The 24,778-nt window shown below is 46.0% G+C and overlaps 1 protein-coding gene across 1 annotated transcript in view; it reads left to right on the forward strand.

Annotated features, from left to right (window-relative positions):
- Positions 1 to 24,778, forward strand: part of SLC45A2 (solute carrier family 45 member 2) — a 118,298-nt gene that overhangs the window by 36,786 nt on the left and 56,734 nt on the right. The window contains exons 3-4 of the mRNA XM_077281822.1: positions 4,795 to 5,114; positions 24,055 to 24,198. Coding sequence (XP_077137937.1) covers positions 4,795 to 5,114; positions 24,055 to 24,198 — 464 coding nt within the window. The remainder of the gene's footprint in view (positions 1 to 4,794; positions 5,115 to 24,054; positions 24,199 to 24,778) is intronic.

Consider the following 24,778-nt stretch of genomic DNA (forward strand, 5'->3'; position numbering starts at 1 on the left):
TTGCCTACAAGCCGGCCAGACCCTGCCTGCCCTGTGATCTGGTGCCCTGGACTGTGGATGCTGAAGTCTTCATTAACCAATGTAAAGAGACTGCAAACCTGCGTCCTTGTTCTTTACTACACTCTTCACCATCTTCCATCTACACCACGGGAGCCCTGGGGATATACTTCACCTGTGGGAAGTTATACCATCTAGCTGCCATAACATCACCCCAGCGGACCCCTTGAAGCAGCGTCTGCCCCTACTGACCGAACACCACAGGTGGCATCACGAACACAAACTTTATTCCCTTTAAAGACCTTTCCCTTTAACGTTGATGCCCAGGGCCATGGACCGGGTCAGCCACCGTGACATCCCCCTGTGAACCGCAGGACCTGGTACCGAGTACACCACGGCCCTGTGGACGCGTCACATCCCCCTGGAGCACTGGCTTATGGTCTTTTCCCTCCTGGAGCGCTGGATTATTATCACTCCCCTGCAGAGCTCCAGTTTATGATCCCTCCCCATGCCCGAGATGCTGGTGTGTGGTTTACCCTTGGTAGGCTGGCATATGGCTCCCCCCCCCCGGGGCACTGGGTCTCTGGTTTACCCTAGCCTACTGGCATATGGTTCCCCCTGGGTGCTGTGTGTGGTTTACCACAGGTACTCTGGCATACTGTCCCCTCCCCCCGGACCACTGGTGTGTGGTTTACCACTGGTACACTGGCATATGATTCCCCCTGGGGCGCAGTGTCTGTGGTTTACTCCTCATATGTTGGTGCATGGTTCACCCCGGGGTGCTGGTGTGCAGTTTACCCCTAGTATGCTGCTACATGGTTCACCCCGGGGCTCTGGGGGGTGGTTTATCCCTGGTATGCTGGTACATGGTTCACCCCCTGGGCCCTGGTCGATGGTTTACCCTTGGTATGCTGATACATGGTTCATCCCGGGGCACTGGTGGGTGGTTTACCCCTGGTACGCTGGTACATGGTTCACTTCGGGGAGCTGGTGGGTGGTTTATCCCTGGTATGCTGCTACATGGTTCACCCCGGGGGTCTGCTGTGTAGTTTACCCCTGGTATGCAGGTACACGGTTCACCCCGGGGCGTTGGTGGGTGGTTTACCCCTAGTATGCTAGTACACAGTTCACCCCTAGGGGCTGCTGTGTGGTTTACCCCAGATATGCAGGTACACGGTTCAAATTGGAGCGCAGTTGGGTGGTTCACTCCTGGAACGCTGGTACACGGTGCACCCCGGGGCGCTGGTGGGTGGTTTACCACTGGTATACTGGTACACGGTTCACCCCGGGGTGCTGCTGTGTGTTTTACCCACTGGTATGCTGATACATGTTCACCTTGAGGCGCTGGTGGGTGGTTTTCCCCTGGTGTGCAGGTACACGGTTCACCCCGAGATGCTGCTGTGTGGTTTACCCCTGGTATGCTGGTACACGGTTCACCCCGGGGCGCTGGTGGGTGGTTTACCCCTGGTATGCTGGTACGTGGTTCACCCCAGGGTGCTGGTGGGTGGTTTACCCCTAGTATGCTGGTATGCAGTGCCCCAGAGTCCTGGTCGTTGCAGTAATGTCATTCCTCCACCAGGGGGAGTGATATTACGTCTGAAGGTATTAAAGGAGATCTTCCTACCAGGTATCACAAACCATACACTACACTTCACACTCCAGACCACCAGGGGGAGCCTTGCTCCTATCTACTAGGGCACTCCTCACAGAAAGGTAAAACTGGTGGGCTGGATAGAAAGTTAGGGAGAAGCTGGCTGGGCTTTGCCCAGGCAACACCTGTCAGGCAGACGGGGAAAGGAGGAACATCGGAGCTGCAGACAGAGGGTCCCTGTCAGGGGTGGGATCTTGACAGAGGCCTAGCGAGACAGAAAGCTACGGAGCTGCGCCTGCCCCACGTGCGGCAGCATCCTAAGAAAGGACACGAAGAGAAGTGTATTGTAGAGAGTGAGAAACGAAGTCACAGCACAAGGAGAAAACACCGGGAGGAGTTCTGCCCTGTAAAGGCTGCCTCCTTCTGAGGCGCGTGGCCGGTGGCCGGAACACCGAGGGAGTAATTGACTCTACGCATTACTTCAGAGACCGGCAGGACAGTCAATTCCAAGTTGGCTGCCTGACCTTAATACCTAAGAAGACACAGTGGCAAATTGTGTGGGGTCGGGGCGTCTCTAGGGTCCCTATAAACAAGCCTCAGGCCATCAGTCATACGGGTTTGTCCTAGACTGCAACCTTGTGTCCTCGTTATTCCCTGCGCCTTATATCGTCCACCATCACCATCTACCCTTCTGGGAAGCCCTGGGGATACACTTCACCTGTGGGAAGGTATACCATTTAGCTGCCATAACATCACCCCAGCGGACCCCTCACTGCAGCGTCGGTCACCCTGACCGAATACCACAGGTGGCGTCACGAACTTCCCCTTTAAAGACCTTTCCCGAAACCATAAAAACTCTATTCCTTTTATTGGACGTCCCTCAAAGGGCCACGGACCGGGTCAGCCACCGTGACATCCCCCGAACCGAGGGACCCGGTACCGAGTACCCCATTGCCCTAACGTGGGGGCGATCCAGGTACATGGTTCACCCCAGGGGCGCTGGTGGGTGGTTTACCCCTGGTATGCTGGTACACGTTGCACCCCGGGGCCCTGGTGGGTGGTTTACCCTTGGTATGCTGGTACATGGTTCACCCCACCCCCTTAGCACTGCTGTATGGCTCCCAGTCCCTGGCTTACAGCTCTGCTGCACCCTACTCTGCTGTGTCCATGAGCTCCAAAGAAAATCATTGTTATCCAGGAATGACTGCGGGAACCGGCCATTAATAACAGCAGACGATCTCGTTAATGTCTGTATAATGACTCTTGTTATCGATTTGATTCATGTAATAATTGTAGAATTTGTATAATATCGGGTGACAGCAATTTGTGGCTTAACCAATGATTAATGCTCCCCACAATGGATCTCCCGGAGACCGCACAACACCAAGAAAATCTGCCTGATAAATGAGGCCTAATGTGGAAGCAATTGTGTAATGTGTCATGGCAGCTGCTTCTTCTCTGGACTGTAAGCAAGGAGCGCAAGTCAAAGGGAAACACGTAAATGGGCTGAATATAGCGATAAGATACTAACAGTAACTTAATTATGATACATCACTTTATAAAATATTTCCATAAATATAATTTACATCTTTATTCATCATATCCTTTTTAGGCCCAAAGTTCTGTGTTGATTTATTTTCTAATATTTCTTTATAGCGGTCAGATTGGTCTTTATTCTGGTACAAACCTCCAAACCTGCTGCATAGTAGATTTTAAACTATCACAAGGCGGTTACCTGCTGTCACCACAAGGGGGAGCTCACTGCATACAGCCTTATCACTGGGTTCAATGTATAAACAGTATGCAATAAGCACCAGAGCTCTCCCTGGTGGTGGCTGCAGGTAGTCAGCAGGTTAGGTTTTAAAACTTAGGTCAATACAGCAGAAAAAGTTTTGACCTTTATCAAAATATATTCGGCTCTAAAATTTGGAAGATTTGGGGAAAAAAATAGATCCTTATTCATACTTTTGTGGGTTTCATGTTTTTGCCTGTGTATTCATTGATGGTTTTTTTTTTTGCGACAGATTCTTCAAAATTTCCCATGGGTTCATGAATTTTACATAAAATAAAAAAGTGTTCTTTATTTTTTAACTTTCAGACTTTTTAGTGTGAAGAGTCATTCTCTACATAGACAACGTGGTAATTGAGCAAATTCTACATGCCTGTTGCCACCACTAGGGGGCGCTCATTGTTTCATATTCAGTGTGTGTTTGGGCTCCCTCTAGTGGTGACGGCTGTAATTTTTCATGTTCTATGAATGCAGCCTTTTCCCCAGTTGGACTTTGCTTTTTTAATTACATGTGATGCAGTTGGTTATCTTTCTTTTTACCACTTTATTTCAGTATTTCCCTCCCCCCCAGCTCTCCTGAGCATCTTCACAATGTATAATTTCAGAGAAGCCGCTTCACGCTGCTTTATCAGACCTTGATGAAAAGTATAGATGAATACTGTTATTAAATCCTGCTGAAAATTTCCTTGGAACCATTTTCTGTTTTTCTTTTTTTTAAGCCTTGGATTGAGACATCCTTGCCGACAATTTATTCTATCCACCCACATGTACATTGTAAAGGAAATTAAAGCTTCTGTCCACTTTTACCGTCCTCGTTTTTATCTCTTCATTGCATCAAAAATAGGAAATGAATGAACTTTGCAAAAAGCTTGAAAACAAAAATCTACCGTTTTATGTTTACAGCTCCTATGCAGACCAATGTATTTCCATGGTTGCAGACTACAATCGAACAAGGTGTAGTCTGACCCTATAGACAAACCCCATTACTTGGTCACTATTTGTATCGGCAGGCTATTATCTATATGGTGGCGTTTTGGAGTGAGTCTGATCACTTTGGAGCGCTCTCATCTTTTTTTTGAATTTACAATGAGGCTAGTTTCCCACCCGAGACCCCAGAAATAAGCAATGCCCACCATGCTGGTGGACCTGGTCCTCCTATATGCTACGCAGAGGGCCATTCAGTTGAATGGTTACATGTAATACCACATATTTTCCTCTAGTGGCCGCTATAGGGAAAATGAACAGCTGTTGTTCTTGAGAGCTCGATCCACAGCGATCAGGTGATTTTGGGCACCACTTTTATGGACAAGGGCTAATGTGATGGCGTTGTCTCTGGATTATGTTGGTATTTTATAGATAATAGGTATTATATTCCCACCCCCACCTGATAAATATATTCTCTCTGATTCTCCTGCAGGACTAGGAGGAGCGTTGGGATATCTCACTGGAGCGATAGATTGGGGATCCACTTTTCTCGGAAGGTTGATGGGTTCTGAATTTCAGGTCATGTTTTTCTTCTCCTCTTTGGTCTTCCTCCTGTTCCTCGTCGTACACCTGTGCAGCATCCCAGAGACTCCGCTGAAAGACGAGACCTCCGAAACCAAACTGCTTCTAAAATATGAGGCGTTTAATGCGTACGGATCCATAGACGGCGCCCAGAATAATAACATCGAGAAGAAGGCACCCAAAGTAAGATCTCTGTCTATTGTGGAAGGCGAGGAAGAAGACGACTCGAAGGTACGATTTATACATAGGAGCGCCTTCCTCGGGCTGAGTGTTCTCTAGTGTTCTCTTTTGTCAGTCAATCATGCACGGCCTATTATGACTATGGTGCTCATAAAAGAGCAAATGACAGTAAAGAATCCGTTACACGCTCTGACTTAACGCTAAGGATGATAAGGTCACATGACACTTTATACAGCGTCTGACAGGTGCCCTTTAAGCTCCTCCCACCCTAAGCCATAATAATTGATCAGGGTCAATGGGTCATTACACAAAACTGCTTTACTTATAAAGCACAGTGATGGTGTAATAGAGTGCAGGGTTGAGTATGTCACCACGGAACAGAGAGACCAACTGTTGAAGGGGATTTATTAACAGGGGTAGAATTCTCCTCGCAGGGAGTAAACGGGGTTAATAGAGTCAAGTAAAACAGTAAACACTTAAGCGGAATCAAAAGGGTTAACGAGTGTTCTTGTAACTTATCAGCCCAGGGAGATCCTGACTGGAGGGTCCTTTTACCAACGTGGATACAGTCACCAGCAGGGCTTGAGATTCTGGTCTTTTCTGTGTCTCCTGGAAAGTCCGGGGTTAAGTCTCTGCAGCCTGTTCTTCTCAAAGTGAAACTGGAACCAGGAAATAGCACAGTCTCTCCGTCACTGCTGCAGGAGTCTCCGTAAGCCTGGCAGCTTCTCTGTAATAACGATGTCACACACACACTGGGCAGTTACTTATCACACTCAGGGATCTTTGCTTGTCACTGCGGTCACCAGGGCTGCACTGAGTCACTGTCTCTGCACTGTCAGGGGAAGAGTCTTCTCAGATTATGGAGGCTTCCAAGTCCCCACTCTCACTCCAGCCTTAGTGCCCTCATGGGGAGCACTCTGTCATGGGGAGCGCGGCGCTGCAGCCTGCTTTCTCTCTGGCACGCTGTCCCCTCTCTGGCGCGCTCTCTTTCTGACCACTCCCCTCTCTCTTCCCAGCAGTCCCCTGGTCCCCTCTGTCCGGGGCAGAAAGTCTTCCCCCCAACAACCCAGCTGTCTGACTAAGTGGTTCCAGGCAAGGAGCAGGGAAAGCAACCTCCTTACATTCCCCCTCTCTTAAAGCTCGCCATTCCATGGGCGAGGACCCTTCGTGCTTCTCTTTGTTCTTTGGTGGGGAGTCAGATACCTGCGATTCTTGCATCTCCTTCTGCCTTTCTTCTTGTACATACTCCCAGACTAAATGGTTTAGGAGCTGCTCATCAGTCAGGTTGAGATATGCTTTCTCTGCTTCATCAACAACTGCTTTCTTCTTCTTTTTCTTCTTCTTCTTCTTAGCTTTGCCGCTAGCAGATGTCTGCGTAGATGATTCATCCTCCTTTTCGTTATCGGAAACTTTAGGGACTTCTTTTTCGGGCTCCTCAGTTTGGGGGCTTAGTACAAGCAATTCTTCTCCATAGCTCCTCCTCTCTTTGACAGGAGCATTCTCGTCAAAGCTTGAGTCAGATGAATTAAGACCATGCAGGCCGGACTCTTTGTCATCTGCGCCGGGCTCTGCGGGCATCATTTCCCAGGGCTTCTCAGCCACACACCCTGTCTCACACAGCTGCTCCATTTCCCCTGTCCGATCAGGAACTGGTGAGCTGACAGCCAGCACATTCTTCACCTCGGGACGACATCAGTGGTTCCTCCTTCTCATCGGCTCGGACATTGAAAACGAGTGTCGCAGGAACACTTGGCACTTTCTCTCCTTCTTCAGGAACTCGTGCTGGACAGGGTAGTAAAGCACTTTGGTGGTCTTCTCGAGTGAATGTTACTTTCTTCCCGCTGGACTGAGTCTCACCAACAAAACCTTCAGACCCAGGCTGTAGATTCACCAGGTTCGCCTTTACGTGTTGGGATAGCGCAGTCATTTCACCAGAGATGCCTGACACCTTCTCCACCTCTCCTATATCTCTTTCTGGTGGCTTCCGCACGTTACCTCGGGGTATGCCGCTGGTCCCCAAAACCGCAGTAAGGGCTTTCCCCAGACTCTCAATCTCCTCCCAGATTCTTCTTATCTTCAGCTGGGAATCTCGGGTCCACATTGCCTCCTCTTCATTTTGACTGGGTGCTCTGCAGTTGTAGCATCTAGGCAGTCTTCTTCGCCGAGCGGCACTAGTCTCACTTTGGGGGGGCCGTCTCTCTTTCTCGCACTAGAGGGCTGTACTCTGCAGCAGGGATCTTCTTATATTCAGCCACCTCCTCACGGACTCGTTCAACCTCCTTCTTCAAGTCTTCTAACCATTGAGGGGCTGTTACCTCCCTGCTCCATACCTTTCCCACTGGCACTACCACCCCTTGCTCTTGCTCGCATGTGCGTGCCTCACTCCCGACCTCAGAGAAAGTCATATCTAGCTTTACACGCATGCGCTCTCGCAGGGCCTGTTTCATCAACACATCTCGCAAGCCTGTCACCAGTTGGTCTTGCAGCACAACGTCAACTGACCCCACACCTACGCCGTCCTTCCATATAATGGCAGTATGAAGCTCCTGCAGTGCATTCATATATTGCGTCACGGTCTCCCCCTCTCTTTGTACCCGGCGGAACAGTTGCATGCGCAGCTCCCCTACGTCAGTGGGGTCCCCATGCGTCTCCTCAAGTATACGTAATACTTTGTCCAGGGTATCTCTCGCCTGGGGGGGTCTGAGCATAAGAGTCTCGTGCATCCCCCTCTAGGGCCATCACCGCTATTTCCGCCTGCAGAGCCGGTGTCATGGGATGCATCCGCATCATCCCTCAGATGCGCTCCGTCCAACTCCACAACATGACATTGCTCCCTGAAAATTTTGGTAGGTTAACTAACATGGCTCCCAGGGAGATGCTAGACCTGGGGCCTCCCTCAACTGCTTGGTCTGCCCCTTCCGTGCTACCATGTGACATCCTGCCGACTACGCCAAGTGTAATAGAGTGCAGGGTTGAGTATGTCACCACGGAACAGACAGACCAACTGTTGAAGGGGATTTATTAACAGGGGTAGAATTCTCCTCGCAGGGAGTAAACGGGGTTAATAGAGTCAAGTAAAACAGTAAACACTTAAGCGGAATCAAAAGGGTTAACGAGTGTTCTTGTAACTTATCAGCCCAGGGAGATCCTGACTGGAGGGTCCTTTTACCAACGTGGATACAGTCACCAGCAGGGCTTGAGATTCTGGTCTTTTCTGTGTCTCCTGGAAAGTCTGGGGTTAAGTCTCTGCAGCCTGTTCTTCTCAAAGTGAAACTGGAACCAGGAAATGGCACAGTCTCTCCGTCACTGCTGCAGGAGTCTCCGTAAGCCTGGCAGCTTCTCTGCAATAACGATGTCACACACACACTGGGCAGTTACTTATCACACTAGGGATCTTTGATTGTCACTGCGGTCACCAGGGCTGCACTGAGTCACTGTCTCTGCACTGTCAGGGGAAGAGTCTTCTCAGATTATGGAGGCTTCCAAGTCCTCACTCTCACTCCAGCCTTAGTGCCCTCACGGGGAGCACTCTGTCATGGGGAGTGCGGTGCTGCAGCCTGCTTTCTCTCTGGCACGCTGTCCCCTCTCTGGCGCGCTCTCTCTCCCGCACTTTTCTGACCACTCCCCTCTCTTCCCAGCAGTCCCCTGGTCCCCTCTGTCCAGGGCAGAAAGTCTTCCCCCCAACAACCCAGCTGTCTGACTAAGTGGTTCCAGGCAAGGAGCAGGGAAAGCAACCTCCTTACAATGGTGCGAGGAGAAGAGCTCACAATAACCTCCTCTGCGGGTCAGCCAACACCCCACTCCAATGTCCGAGATCAGACAGAACTCCAATCCAGGCCGTTAAACCGTGTAGTTGACTATTTAAATGAGGACCTAACAATGGCGTCCAGGTTTGCCATGTCCAAGAGCCTTGTAGACTAAGGCAGAGCTGAGTTAATAAATTGCAATCAGGAGAAGAGAGAGACATGCTCAGGAATCAGTCGATCCTCTGCGGATCGGACGTTTCATCTCTACTAAGGAAACATTTTGCTAATTTGGGACGTCCATCTTGTGTCTACTGTCCAAGAGCCAATGTACCACAGAGGCAGATTATGGAGAGCAGGCCAAGGTTTACTGGTTATTGGCCGGCAAGGACTCTCTTCCTCAGAGGAACTAGATTTATAGCAAACCGTAGGGTAGAGAATTTTCCAAAGGGTCATGGAAATAAGGTAAAGGGAAGGAAAGATACTAGGTCCTCAGGCTTGAGTGCCAAATATCCTTCATCCATGCAGCGGGTACCAAATTCTATAGGGGCATAAAATTTTGCACCCTTTCTCCCACCGCTGTCAAATGGTCCAAGACACCACTGCACTTGACCGTTTCTTTGTGGAGCTGCGAGTGCCAGTCCATCAGCCAGGAAGATACCAATGCTGTCCGTGCAATGAAGTGAGCTTCATCCTCCTGGTTGCTGTCTTTGTCATGGGCTGCACCACTCTGAATACTCTCCATACACAGCAACCGCATTGAATTGTACACTGATTTGTGAGAGGAGAGTAGGAAACGTGCTGTGAGAGCCGTCTCAAAATAATATAACCTTAGAACGCTAACATTATCATTTTTTTTTTTATATATTTTTTTTCTAGCCTTAAAGTGCAAGAGCTAGGTCTAGGATTAAGATTGGGATAGAAAATGGTTAAATAAAAAAGTAATAAAATAACTTAGAACGTATTATTAAAATGTTATGCCGGATTTCAGCAAAAACAAAAAACAATCTGGAGGGTTAAAGGTGAATTATAATAACTACATCCGGATTTTCTTAAAGTACAATATGTTCTTGGGGAATAAAAGTTTTAATACTGGACTAGTGGAAGGAACTCGGGGAGTTTTAGGGGGTGCAAAATACTTTGCTTGCACAGAGTGCTCACGGGGAAAAATGGCTGCACCGCCCTAATTGGAGTGCTCAGCTTGATCTTGGTAAGTGTCCCCCTCTCTTCTGTGTAAGCCCCTGTCCATGTACTGGCATTTATGTCTATATGTAGGCAAATAGAGGATACGTCTGCTGCTCATTTGGGGGAAATTTCTCCCAAATTGTACACAGAATGTAAAGCGGCGTCTTATGACACTGTACAATAAACAGAAGCATATGTCAGCCATAGGTACCTTGCTTAAAGATTACACAAAAAAAGGTCATCCTCCATTGAAGGGCATTTTTCCTCTCTGACTCACTGTATAGAAAAAGTGTTGCAGAGTATTCTTATATGTTGAGAAAGGGTAAAGCGAAAATATCTGCCCGGTGCGAGCTGCAGATCCATCTATCGGGTGCACAGGGATCCCTGGATCCGCGCGCTGGGAGACTGAGCGTGTCGTGAATACCAAGCTCCTTTATGAAGAGTCCTTCGTGGATAATGTCGTCTATTAAAATCAATGGGAATAAACTCTCAACAATCAACATCCATAAAGGCTCTAAAGTCTGTGGAGCGTTGTGTAATTACACGCAGGGTGACTCAATCTGATGAGTACCGCACTGTCCACGCCTTTATAGACAAGAGGTGCCATCACCACCATTGTCTGCTCCTTCAGTATAATAACAGACTATTTTACGTGATGAAAAAGAATAGAACACAAAAACTGAAGAACGTGGACGCCTCGGAACACTAATGGAAGCCTATCACTATATTTAACATCCATCTGCACATGATTCGATTAGATCCCATGTGTGGTGACGGCTGAAACGCGGGGTAGATGGAGTGGACAGATGCTTCAGGAAGGGGGCACTATTTATGGACCATGTGACACTATACATGAGCAAATAAGTTCACATACCACATCAGTAGTCCAAGTAGTTGGGAGCCCTGGAAATCTCGTCTCACATGCTCGTGTAAGAGGGTGGTGCTGTTATGGACAGTAAGGAACACGCTGTCACTTTAAGAGACAGCATCCCTTGTCTGGCTTGATGGAATGTTCTGCTTCTCCCCTGCAATAGACTGTGTGAATGAACTGGACTGTGCAGAGGGTGGGGGTGGAGCCTGAACAGCGTGTGTGAGCTGGAGCTGCTGCAGAGAGAACTTTGTGCTATTTTGCTGCAAGAGAGGACCCACAGCCTGTAACGGAGTGGACTTGTGAAATTTGACAGACTTTTCCGGGTGTAGCGAGAGTGGCTGTCCTGTGTGAGTTTGAGAAGCCACGATAACACCGAGAAAGGGATTTACAGTTTCCCGAAGCATCTCCGGGACCCAGAAGCAAGGAGAAGACCACGTTTCACGGAGCTGGTAGAAAGCAGTGCGCACCACAGTACTAGACTGTAGGGGGCCCCTGGGACTGGATCTGAGTCCCCAACATCACCGTTCGTTTGTTCTTGTTTTGTGCACATGTCAGGGCATAGTGTAGGCTGTAGTGTAGACAGAACACGGGAGCCGTGTGGCCTGCTTAGTAAAGGCCAGGGAGGTTATACGTAGAGTAGCATCATTATTTGTTTATTGTTTGCATTCGCTTGTGTGGCATATATTGAATCTGTAACAGTTGGAGCACCGTTCTATTTGACGGACAGGCTAAAGAATATAACTCTTGTAAATTATCTTTTGCCATTGCATACCCCTGTTTGCGCCTTCCTCATCCACTTCATTCCTTGCCTTCCAATAAATGTACCCTTTGTTGTTTGCGCCTCATCTTGTGTACGGTAGTCTTCCTGCACCGTGGTGGTCCCCCGGCCATCGCTTCACTGGTATCCCTGACACTTCTTGTGACAAGTAGGCGCACACACACATGTGATGTCATGCCGGGCCTACTAATCGGAAAAGTCGCTAGGGATGTTAGTAGGTTGGAGGCCTTAGAGTGGGCACCTGACTAAGGTCATGTGAATTTCTTCACTCAGCTCAACTCATTTATAGAAGGAAGAAAATGAGAGAAGACATACATATCTGATGGCTGGGAGCTCCTCTGAGATTGAGAATGGGGGGGCTCGAGAAGAAGTCGCATACGAGAAGGATCATCCGTTCAGTCTATAGAAGTAGTCCCTTACCAATGTAGGAGGTACCAGTACGTCCTAGACTGGGGGTGAATGCTTTGAATGGACTCCTGTGCTGTGGATGTATGGAGTGGGCTCAAGCGCTGGCTGTGGAACACTTGGCTCCAACCAGAGATGGTTCACACATGACCCACAACATGGTTATGGGGAACTGATGGGAAGCTTGGGACCTACTTGCATTCCCATAAAGTACATGAAGTAAAAAGTTAATAAAAAAAAAAAAAGTTTTAAATAAATTTAAGTCACTTATTTCTTTTTTAATTTGTAAAGAAACCACATCTGTACAAGTCTGATGAATGAAAATCTAACATAAATTAACCTGTGCGGTAAAAGGAGTAAAAATAATGTCCAAAATGACAGAGCTGCCTTTGCTTTGTTACAAACCTCTCAAAAATGTCCATGATCCTTTGAAAACCCTTCATCCCCTCCTAGTGCAACTAGGCAAAGGGGGTTCATTTAGGTATATGATGCACTGAAAAGCTGAGACACCTGTTGGCCACAGCTGCAACATTGAGGCAGACGGACGGTGTAAAGTGGCTCTGATGACGACTTGGTATAGACTTCAGATAAGTGGAAGAACGGCCTGACTGAAAAGATTGACCCCCGAGCAACTACTACGTGAGATGCCTTAGAGTGGCCTAGAGCAGTTAACTGTACCTGCCTATCTAACCTGATTCCACCCATGGGAAGATACTAAGACATGACATTAAAGTGACCCTGTGGACCAAAACAAAGTGGATCTGAGGCCTGTAGCACTGAGAGGTGCCATGACTTTACACAGTGAGTGAAGCTGTGGCCTGTGACCATGTGTTGTGCTGTGGTATGGTTTGGGACTGCAAACTGCTCTGAGTGTGATACTGCAAGGAGGAGTCCCGGGATAATCGCTCAACACCCATAGTCCTATTTATTGCTGAAGAAAACCATCTGTTATTCAGTCAAAGACCATTTCTGCCGTTATTGCAACTTCCAAGCATTGTGCCTCCTAGTGGTGTAACTGCCCAGCTAAGAGACTGTTATCATGTAACCTGTTGTGAATTTACTTTTTGGCTCCCTCTAGTGGCTACTAGGGATTTGACTCTGGGTATGTCTGTCATTCCTTTTATGCTCACCTGGGTCGTTAGGTCAGGGGTGTTGCTATATAAGCTCCCTGGACCTTCAGTTCAATGCCTGGCAACGTTGATATCAGAGCTAATCTGTAGTGCTCTTGTCCACTGATCCTGGTTCCTGCTTCATTAAGCTAAGTCTGTTTTTTGCTTTTTGCAATTTGTTTTTGTTTGCTATTTTTGTCCAGCTTGTATATAATCTTTATCCTGACCTTGCTGGTAGCTCTAGGGCGGCTGGTGTTCTCCCCCCGGGCCGTTAGACGGTTCGGGGGTTCTTGAATCTCCAGCGTGGATTTTGATAGGGTTTTTGTTGACCATATAAGTTATCTTACTATATTCTGCTATTAGTAAGTGGGCCTCTCTGTGCTAAACCTAGTTCATCTCTGTGTTTGTCATTTCCTCTTACCTCACCGTTATTATTTGTGGGGGGCTCGTATCCTACTTTTGGGGTCCTTTCTCTGGAGGCAAGAGAGGTCTTTGTTTTCCTCTTCTAGGGGTAGTTAGCTCTCCGGCTGGCGCGAGACATCTAGCGACGAACGTAGGCATGTTCCCCGGCTACTTCTAGGGTTGGCGTTAGGAGTAGATATATGGTCAACCCAGTTACCACTGCCCTATGAGCTGGATTTTTGTACTTCGCAGACTTGCTGATATCTCTGAGACCCTCGCCATTGGGGTCATAACAGTAACCACCAAGAGTAGTGCCTCAATTTAGGCATTAAACCCTGAAAATCTATTTTAACGCTGTTTTGTAACCATGTATTTGCCCTCACTAAGAGTCATTGCACTTGCCTGCCTCGCATTGGGTAAACTGTCTCATGTTAATCCTGTCATGTCTCTGTTCATCACTGCACCATCTTAGTACTGGGTGACGTGTTTGGGATCAAAGAGTTGTACATAATAGGGTTGAGAGACTTTTATTTTTATAGGATCGGGTCGGGTTTCACGAAACCCGACTTTCTCAAAAGTCGGGTCGAGTGAATTCGGCCGATCCTATAAAAAAGTCAGGGTCGGGGTCGGCCGAAACACGAAACCCAATGCAGTGCAATGAGATACTATGGTTCCCAGGGTCTGAAGGAGAGGAAACTCTCCTTCAGGCCCTGGGATCCATAGTAATGTGTAAAATAAAGAATTAAAATAAAAAATATTGATATACTCACCTCTCCGACGCAGCCTGCACCTTACCGAGGGAACCGGAAGCCTTCTTTGCTTAAAATGCGCGCGTGAATGGCCTTAGATGACGTCACGGCTTCTGATTGGTCGCGGCCGCCCATGTGACCGCCACGCGACCAATCACAAGCCGTGACTTAATTCTCAGGTCCTAAATTCCTAATTCTAGGAATTTAGGACCTGAGAATTACGTCACGGCTTGTGATTGGTCGCGTGGCGGTCACATGGGCGGTCGCGACCAATCAGAAGCCGTGACGTCATCTAAGGCCCTGAACGCGCTCATTCTTAGGAAGGAAGGCTGCCGGAAAGAAGCCGAGGGTGAGTATATTCCTATTAGGTATATACTCACCCTCGGACGCGCCCTGCTTCTTTCCGGCAGCCTTCCTTCTTAAGAATGAGCGCGTGAATGGCCTTAGATGACGTCACAGCTTCTGATTGGTCGCAGCCGCCCATGTGACCGCCACGCGACCAATCACAAGCCGTGACGTCATTCCTCAGGTCCTAAATTCCTAGAAGGGAATTTAGGACCTGAGGGATGACGTCGCGGCTTGTGATTGGTCGCGTGGCGGTCACATGGGCGGCCGCGACCAATCAGAAGCCGTGACGTCATCTAAGGCCATTCACGCGCTCATTTTAAGCAAAGAAGGCTGCCGGTTACCAGCGGTAAGGTCCACGCTGCGTCAGAGAGGTGAGTATATCAATATTTTTTATTTTAATTCTTTATTTTACACTTAAATGTGGATTCCGATACCGATTTCCGATATTGCAAACATATCGGAACTCGTTATCGGAATTCCGATACCAGATTCAGAAGATCGCCGACCTCATGGCCGACCCCACACAGGGGTCGGGTCGGGTTTCATGAAACCTGACTTTGCCAAAAGTCGGCGACTTCTGAAAATGGCCGACCCGTTTCGCTCAACCCTAGTACATAAGTTATGAACTGCTTGCTCTTGGCATAGTAAGTGGGATTTGGACCTGAGACTTGAGTGGCAGTGGTGGTACCAGGTTGACCAGTCTGAAATCCCTGAAACCATCTGAGATGCCTATGGTGAAGGCTGGTAAATAAGCTGGTCCTGTGTGCAGACTAATGTATAAATGGAGCAGTGTCCATCCCCTATGGTCTGTATGCGCGGGTCAGGATTAGAGCACTAAGAGGCTCAAACGGAATATGATTTTCTGGTGGTCCCATAGACAATAAATAGAGTGGAGGTCAAGGATTCAAGATAGGACTGATATCCAGTCACAGAGCCCCGTTTTGAGTAACCCTGGTTCTCCTACTAGTTGGACTCCAAGCAATTAGGTAGATTATTCCCAATCCTATGGATGGAGAATACCTTCCATTTTTTTAAATAACTCTTTAAATATATATATGTTCTCAACTACTGTGACCTGTAAAATTAGTATTTTTGTATTTTATGCCACATAACAGAAGGCCAGTTACCTACTTTTTTGGGAAGACCCTCAATCATTGATGCAGTCTATGTTTTCATAAGTAACCCCACCTGTCAGAAATCAACCCTGGCTGTGTTCAATATGTGCCCCCAGACCTAGTGATGGTAATCAGGTCTACATGAAGGGTCCTCTTGTAAACAATACAAAGGGGCTCCATAATGGTGCTGGTTGATATGGCCATTCTTCTTGAGAGGCGAGCTGTACACTTATTTGCACTCCATCTCCATTCTTTGGAGCAGTTTCCCACACTCTGTTTACATTTGTAGTTGGACCTCTGTAGAGGGAATTCCAGCAGCACTTACTTTACCACTAATTATAGCTTGGGCTGGCCACATATATGCCACATCATGTGCCTCATGTCAAAGACGCTCTCCAACGGGGACTTGCAACAAACAGCCAATCAACAGCCACTTGAGTGACTTCCTCTTCCTGTACTCATGCCGTTAGGCTAGAGTAATCGATCAGGCGCAAGCCATCCATGAATTATGTATTTTTATAAGGGAATCATGATTTTTCTTAGGACAGTGTCTCGAATCCACTAATTTCTCAATGGATTCTGAAGGCCAAGAGTGAGTCCACGATTGGCCCTGGAAATGTACAGTTTTATCAAGCAGCAGCTAAAGCCACTTATTGAAACTCCATGGGGGATTTTACGAAGCTAAATGTTTTGCACTATATTGATAAAGTGGATCCATTCACCCTCTGCTGACAGATTTTGACCTCCACTGTCCCCATTTTTAGATGCCACATTTCTCCATGTCTATCCCTCGTCTCTCCACGGACTGTTTCTGCCTCTCTGAATGAATATGCCTCCTGGAGTTAGTGGTTTCTGTGAGGTTTGGCAGAAGAATGATGGAAGAACACCTTTCTGGTGTGCATCTGGCATGATGAAGATGTAGGAAGTGGACTCAGGAGATAAGACCCCATCATATCTGATCGATGCTAGCTGTGGTATACAGCATGCAGCTGTCTGTAACAGCAGCAATCAGAGCTGAACTCCGATAGCTGCTATCCCTCCTAAATGCTCCTTGGAAGCAGCAGTTAAAAAGGTTGTCCACTCCCTTTAACATTGACGACCTATCTGTAGGATAGGTCAACAATGTCTGACCGGTATCTCCATAGAACAGCTGTTCTCTATGTCGACAACAGCCGGAACTGACCAGTTACCGAGCTGCACAGTTCAGCTCTGTCTACTGTATAGGTGCCGCTACTGGATACTGCACATCTGCCCCCTATTCAAATCAATAGGTGGTTCAATACCTGGCCAACACGGCTATACAGCTCGATAACTAGTCGGTTCCAGCTGCCGCTGACACCGGGAACAGCTGATCGGCGGGGGTGCCGGGTGTTGAACCCTCACCAATAAGACATTGATAACTTATCCTGCAGATAGATCATCAATGTTAAAGTAGTGGAGAACCCTTTTAAAGCTGATCGAGTGGTGGGGATGGGCTGCCTTGTCAGCCGAGAGCCTGTTGAAGGCACCCATGGCTGCCATAGGACGGGCTTCACAGGAGACCACGATTTTAGCTTTTTTCTGCAATACAGACTTATTATAGTATATTGATAACAGTAATAGATTGTCAGTCTTATTGCAGTGTATAGAACTATGATCGCATGTTAATGTCCCCTAAGGGAAATTAGAAAAATTAAAATCTAAAAATAACGAAAATCAAAAATTTAGAATCCTCCTCATTTTCTCCCTTCTCGCCACCTGACTATCGAAATCTTTAGTTATTTAACCCATAAAATAAACACTTCTAAATTGCCATTTTTCAGTCGCCATGCCTCACCCCAAAAATGCAATAAAAAGCAAACAAAACAAGTAATTTTTAACATAAAGTGAATTAAAAAAAATGGCGGAATTGCATTTTTTTCCCCAATTTCAACAAACCTGGAATTTTTTTTTTTTTTTCAAAAGTAAACTCTCATATGGCTATGCTGATGGGAAAAACAAAAATGTTGTGATTCTTGGAAGAAGGGAAATAAAACAACAAAACAAAAACTAAAGCACGGCAGGAAGAGTATACTGGGAGAAAAACTGCCAGGTTCTTCTGTCATTGGTGGGAAAATTTGGCACCGGGGGGCTGATTTAAGTTTTGGCTGAAGGCCTCCTATTTTTTTTTTTTTTTGCTCACCCTTGACATAGGGCTCTACTACGAAGTCATGTGCAGGCTCCTAGGATCCATGTTCCCTAATGTATAAGCACCATGGATAGTCATAAAGTTCACCTTGCCATTATTCGTTTGGGAACCCTAAGGTATTGTATGATGTTTCAGCGCATTGCGAGACGTGACAAACTCGGCTCGACTACATCTGACCTGCACAAATTTGCGACTACTGTAAGTGGAAACTCAGTTGATGATCTCCAGTTGCCAACATTCAGCACTTGGGGAATATAGATTTTTTTTTTTGTATGTAAAGCACAGGGGAGAAGGACGAGAATGGAGGAGGATGGCCACAACAAGCTCGCTAATGGCATATTATCTCCGGGCCAGATACTTTTTAAGGTTTTTCTTTTCTTTACTGCCTGAGGTGTGAGACGCGGCAGAGCTCATTTTGTCAGAACCAAGAGTGTAAATCCCTCGGTGTCCAAGAGTACAGGAGTGTGAAATGAAAAAAGTACCCCAAGGCTGCGAAAACTTCCCGAAAGTGTAAAAAGCCAGACTTGTTCTTTATTAGCAGCCGCCGCGCTCGTCTTGCTCCGTGTTCTTGACACGATATGCTCTGCAGGATGTCAAGAAAATAAAGCACTTCACCAATAATATCCCTCAATACACCGGTCTGTAAGGAGATTTCATTGACCCTTCATTTCACGCAGATGGCAAGTAAGCGCCTGCCTTGAAGTGTTATACGTTGAGACAATGCCTTTAAGGGGATCTTTCAAGTCGACAAACCCCTTAAGGCATTTGTGTCATACACCTGGTAGAAGGGGAGATGCTATAGCAAATGGAGAGGAAGCAGTTATACTTGGTTCTTGGTGACTGAGAGCTAAAAGTTTTTTCCAAACAGTCTTGTTGACTGATGAGCGTCAAGCAAACCTGGATGGTCCAGATGGATGGAGTAGTGGATGGTTGGTGGATTGCCACCATGTCCCAACAAGGCTGCGACGTCAGCAAGGAGGTGGAGGAGTCATGTTTTGGGCCGGAATCATGGAGAAACAGCTGGTAAGGCCCTTTAAGGTTCCTGAAGGTGTGAAAATGACCTCTGCAAAGTATATAGAGTTTCTGACTGACAACTTTCTTCCATGGTATAAAAAGCAGAAACGTGCCTTGAGGAGCAAAATCATCTTCATGCTGACAATGCACCATCTCATGCTGCAAAGAAAACCTCTGAGTCATTGGCTGCTATGGGCATAAAGGGAGATAAACTCATGGTGTGGCCACCATCTTACCCTGACCTCAACCCTATAGGGAACCTTTGGAGGATCATCAAGCAAAAGATCTATGAGGGTGGGAGGCCGTTCACATCAAACCAGCAGCTCTGGGAGGCAAAGAAATACAAGCAGAAACTCTCCAAAAACTCACAAGTTCAATGGATGCAAGAATTGTGAAGGTGACATCAAAGAAGGCTCCTATGGTAACATGTAACTTGGCCTGTTAGGAGGTTTTGGAGTTAAATAGCTTTTTGTTCAGTGAATATGACCTCCTAGTGCTGCAAATTCCACAAATGAGCATTTTCAGTTCTTTATATCAAATGTCTAGAAATTCTTCTGTGCCTAATAATTTGGAACAGTGCATTGTGAGGGTTTTATTCATTTTGGAGACTATACTGTTATCACTGGGAGGTTTCTTCAATAAAATTCGATGTATAATCTAACGGGTGATGACTTTTATTAGACTGACTGTCATTTGCACCGACCATTTAGGAAAATCGGAGAAAAATATCATTTGCATAATAATTTGGAACACGGTGCAGTTATGTAAAGCTTTGATTGACTCCCATTTACACTAGTTCAGCTAACTTCCCCCATAATGTAATAATCCAGGATTCAGGATGAACTCCATACACTCCGCTAATATCCATACACTTGCTTCTCAGGCATATAAATGGAGATTTCACTGAAGGGGTACTGAGTTCTGATAATTGCTACTATACAATTTGTGCTGAGATCAAAATGTGCTAAGTGATCATTTATGGCACAGAAAGGAGAAAAGCACAAAGTAATCTGTACAAGCCGCAGATAATGCAGGAAGAAGAAGACTTGTTAAATAACCCAGAAATGTATTAAAATAGACACCGACGTGCCCTATAAACTCAAGAACCGGCTTGTATTGTTATATAAATGAAAAGTTTTGAAACTTTCCAAGATGTTTTGTATTTCAGTTTTTGCCATTTTCAAGATGTCTATCTGTCAGGGAATGAGAACTCTCTTGTTTCCATTCAGAGGCAGTGACCCTGTATATAGCTGGTGCTGATCTCAGCTGATACAATGTATCCAGTGCAGACCATGCTCTGTGAGCGAAACATCCCGACCTCCAGACTGATACTGGACAATCCAGCAGAGATCTGTGCAGCGGCTGCTGATGTTTCGCTCACAGAGCATTGTCTGTGCTGGACACATTGTATCAGTAGCTGCACAGATCTCTGCTGGATTGTTACAATGTATCAGTTTGGAGTTCGGGAAGTTTTGCTCACAGAGCATGGTCTGCACTGGATAAATTGTAGAAGTGGAGAGCAGGAGCAGTGGCTGCCTCTGAATGGAAACATATACTGTATCTTTATATCTTCAAGCCTGGTGTATTTTCTGGGACTAGCTAAATATCTGTGTATAAGGGTCACCTTACTTTGTTACCAATAACAAATTTGGGGAAAATAAAATTTCCCTTAATTGAAGACGCACACGTTCCGCAAATATACAGTACAGACTAAAAGTTTGGACACACCTTCTCATTTAAAGATTTTTCTTGTATTTTCATGACTATGAAAATTGTACATTCACGCTGAAGGCATCCAAACTATGAATTAAGACATGTGGAATTATATACTTAACAAAAAAATGTGAAACAACTGAAAATATGTCTTGTATTCTAGGTTCTTCAAAGTAGCCACCTTTCACTTTGATGACTGCTTTGCACACTCTTGGCATTCTCTTGATGAGCTTCAAGAGGTAGTCACCGGGAATGGTCTTCCAACAATCTTGAAGGAGTTCCCAGAGATGCTTAGCACTTGTTGGCCCTTTTGCCTTCACTCTGCGGTCCAGCTCACCCCAAACCATCTCGATTGGGTTCAGGTCTGGTGACTGTGGAGGCCAGGTCATCTGGCGTAGCACCCCATCACTCTCCTTCTTGGTCAAATAGCCCTTACACAGCCTGGAGGTGTGTTTGGGGTCATTGTCCTATTGAAAAATAAATGATGGTCCAACTAAACACAGACCGGATGGAATAGCATGCCGCTGCAAGATGCTGTGGTAGCCATGCTGGTTCAGAATGCCTTCAATTTTGAATAAATCCCCAACAGTGTCACCAGCAAAGCACCCCCACACCATCACACCTCCTCCTCCATGCTTCACGGTGGGAACCAGGCATGTAGAGTCCAGCCGTTCACCTTTTCTGCGTCGCACAAAGACACGGTGGTTGGAACCAAGATCTCAAATTTGGACTCATCAGACCAAAGCACAGATTTCCACTGGTCTAATGTCCATTCCTTGTGTTCTTTAGCCCAAACAAGTCTCTTCTGCTTGTTGCCTGTCCTTAGCAGTAGTTTCCTGGCAGCTATTTTACCATGAAGGCCTGCTGCACAAAGTCTCCTCTTAACAGTTGTTGTAGAGATGTGTCTGCTGCTAGAACTCTGTGTGGCATTGACCTGGTCTCTAATCTGAGCTGCTGTTAACCTGCGATTTCGGAGGCTGGTGACTCGGATAAACTTTACTTAGCTGCTTTTTTGTTGCCATAATACAAATTCTAACAGTCTATTCAGTAGGACTATCAGCTGTGTATCCACCAGACTTCTGCACAACACAAGTGATGATCCCAACTGTGACGGGGTATACGACAGGCAAAAAAACAGGTTTAACCAGCAGCACTCAGATATCCACGGTGCACGCTCCACAGTCCATGAATCCAACTGGACCAATACTCACACAGTCAATGAAAAAAGGAGCAGCATCCATGTTCAGGTGAAGAAAAATTCAAACTTCTTTATTCTGCCATTACAAACATGCAACGTTTCGGCTGGAAATCAGCCTTTATCAAGCATAAAATAGACCATCAGTGGCCATCTTAAATAGTGTGGAACCCACATGTGGGCCAATCACCATCAAGGGCGGCCTTTAATACATAAATCCAAAATAGCACATAATCTGTACATCCAATAAAAGATCATGTCATTGTGGCGATACAGTATACCATAATTAGACATATCATATAAAAATACATATCAAAAACAAAAGAAAAATAGAAGTACAGCCATATAGGGACACCCCATGTCAAAATATCAGCCAATCACATCCCCGTTGTAGAATTGTCATGGTGATCACAACCCTGTATACATAGAGGCTGTCCAATCGCAATAATCGCTGATAAATGCGCCAAAACTGACCTCACACTATCACATCCTGAAGTCCAGAGGCTGCAAGACGCCGGTGCGTGCGCGTGCGCCGGCGTCTTGCAGCCTCTGGACTTCAGGATGTGATAGTGTGAGGTCAGTTTTGGCGCATTTATCAGCGATTATTGCGATTGGACAGCCTCTATGTATACAGGGTTGTGATCACCATGACAATTCTACAACGGGGATGTGATTGGCTGATATTTTGACATGGGGTGTCCCTATATGGCTGTACTTCTATTTTTCTTTTGTTTTTGATATGTATTTTTATATGATATGTCTAATTATGGTATACTGTATCGCCACAATGACATGATCTTTTATTGGATGTACATATTATGTGCTATTTTGGATTTATGTATTAAAGGCCGCCCTTGATGGTGATTGGCCCACATGTGGGTTCCACACTATTTAAGATGGCCACTGATGGTCTATTTTATGCGGGGTATACGACAGAGCAGAAAGAGACACCAGGCCGATAAACAATCCAACAAGATTTATTGGAGCAGGGAACTGAGACAACTGAAAAGAAAGTAATTCTGCAGTGTCCACAATGAGTCCACACAAAGGGAGCAGATCCGGGGGTGCCACCCGGCAATCTGACGCCAGAGAAATAGAAATAGTCCTTTAGTGAATTCAATGGCTCCAGCAGATTAGGGACACAACACAGTCCAATGTGGCAGCTTTTTACCCTCCACACTCTGGCACCAGAATCTCGCCTCAGCATAAGATCCCAGCCCTTCCCAAGTCACCTCACAACACAGTCTTCAGATTCAGTCCTTAAATCTAGTAGGGTGGTGAGACCTCACAATTCCATGTGGCAAAATGATCTCCAATCTCCATACATGATACCAGGATCCAGCTGCAGCAGCAGATCCTTGTCCTTCAAAGCACACAGCATCGACTAACAGAAGATGTGGCTTGTTGTCCTACCACTCTTAGTATCTCTGCCCAACAAAGGGGCTGATCCCAACACCCACCCCCTTAAACATAGCTCTAAGGATTAAGAAAGTTCCAGAATCCGTGTCTGCAGTCTCTCTACAGGTTTGTGTATTGGAGATGCCCCCTGAAGAGGGGAACAAAGACAAGCATGCCCCCACCAGATACAGGGCAAGGAATGGTAATGTAAGCCTGATTAAAGTATGGTCCATGTGTACAGGCTGGGGTGACACTCTGTTACACCAACCCCATTTATAAGGCAAGAAATTCCACTTATTAAACCTGACAGGGCACACCTGTGAAGTGAAAACCATTACCGGTGACTACCTCTTGAAGCTCATCAAGAGAATGCCAAGAGTGTGCAAAGTATTCATCAAAGCAAAAGGTGGCTACTTTGAAGAACCTAGAATATGACATAATTTCAGTTGTTTCATACTTTTTTGTTAAGTATATAATTCCACATGTGTTAATTCATAGTTTTGATGCCTTCAGTGTGAATGTACAATTTTCATAGTCATGAAAATATAGAAAAATCTTTAAATGAGAAGGTGTGTCCAAACTTTTGGTCTGTACTGTAGAAGGGCAGACAGAAGGGAGAAACGATGCGTGTTCAGTCCCCAGCTTTTGGGAGATGAACACAAATATGTTAATATCAGGCTTGCTCATCTGTTAGTTTTCTATTATATATACTGTATATATATATATATATATATATATATATATATATATATATATATATATATATATATATATTCTCTTCATTTTATTTTTTTTTTAGGCACAAAAGCGAATGACCCTGAAGTCTCTTTTCTACGCTCTCTTAACAATGCCGTCACATTATCGCTACCTGTGTGTGAGTCACCTAATCGGATGGACGGCTTTCCTCTCCAACATGCTTTTCTTTACCGATTATATGGGACAGGTGAGCTAAGCAAAAACAAAAGAACAAAGCTTAGACATGAATTTTCCCCCTTGGACACCAACTTGTCTTTTTTTAATCTGACTGTTTGGCTTTGGCTAAATAATTCCTTACTGGAACTTTCTAGGATTTGAAGTTGTGTTAAATGGACCTGTCACTATCTGTATGCGTATATATATATATATATATATATATATATATATATATATATATATATATATATATATATATATATATATATATATATATATATATATATATATATATATATATGTATATATACACTCACCGGCCACTTTATTAGGTACACCATGCTAGTAACGGGTTGGACCCCCTTTTGCCTTCAGAACTGCCTCAATTCTTCGTGGCATAGATTCAACAAGGTGCTGGAAGCATTCCTCAGAGATTTTGGTCCATATTGACATGATGGCATCACACAGTTGCCGCAGATTTGTCGGCTGCACATCCCAAAGATGCTCCATACAAGGCAGGATGGATCCATGCTTTCATGTTGTTTACGCCAAATTCTGACCCTACCATCCGAATGTCGCAGCAGAAATCGAGACTCATCAGACCAAGCAAC

The sequence above is a fragment of the Ranitomeya variabilis genome, chromosome 1, assembly GCF_051348905.1.
Source record: "Ranitomeya variabilis isolate aRanVar5 chromosome 1, aRanVar5.hap1, whole genome shotgun sequence".
In the NCBI taxonomy this organism is placed as follows: domain Eukaryota; kingdom Metazoa; phylum Chordata; class Amphibia; order Anura; family Dendrobatidae; genus Ranitomeya; species Ranitomeya variabilis.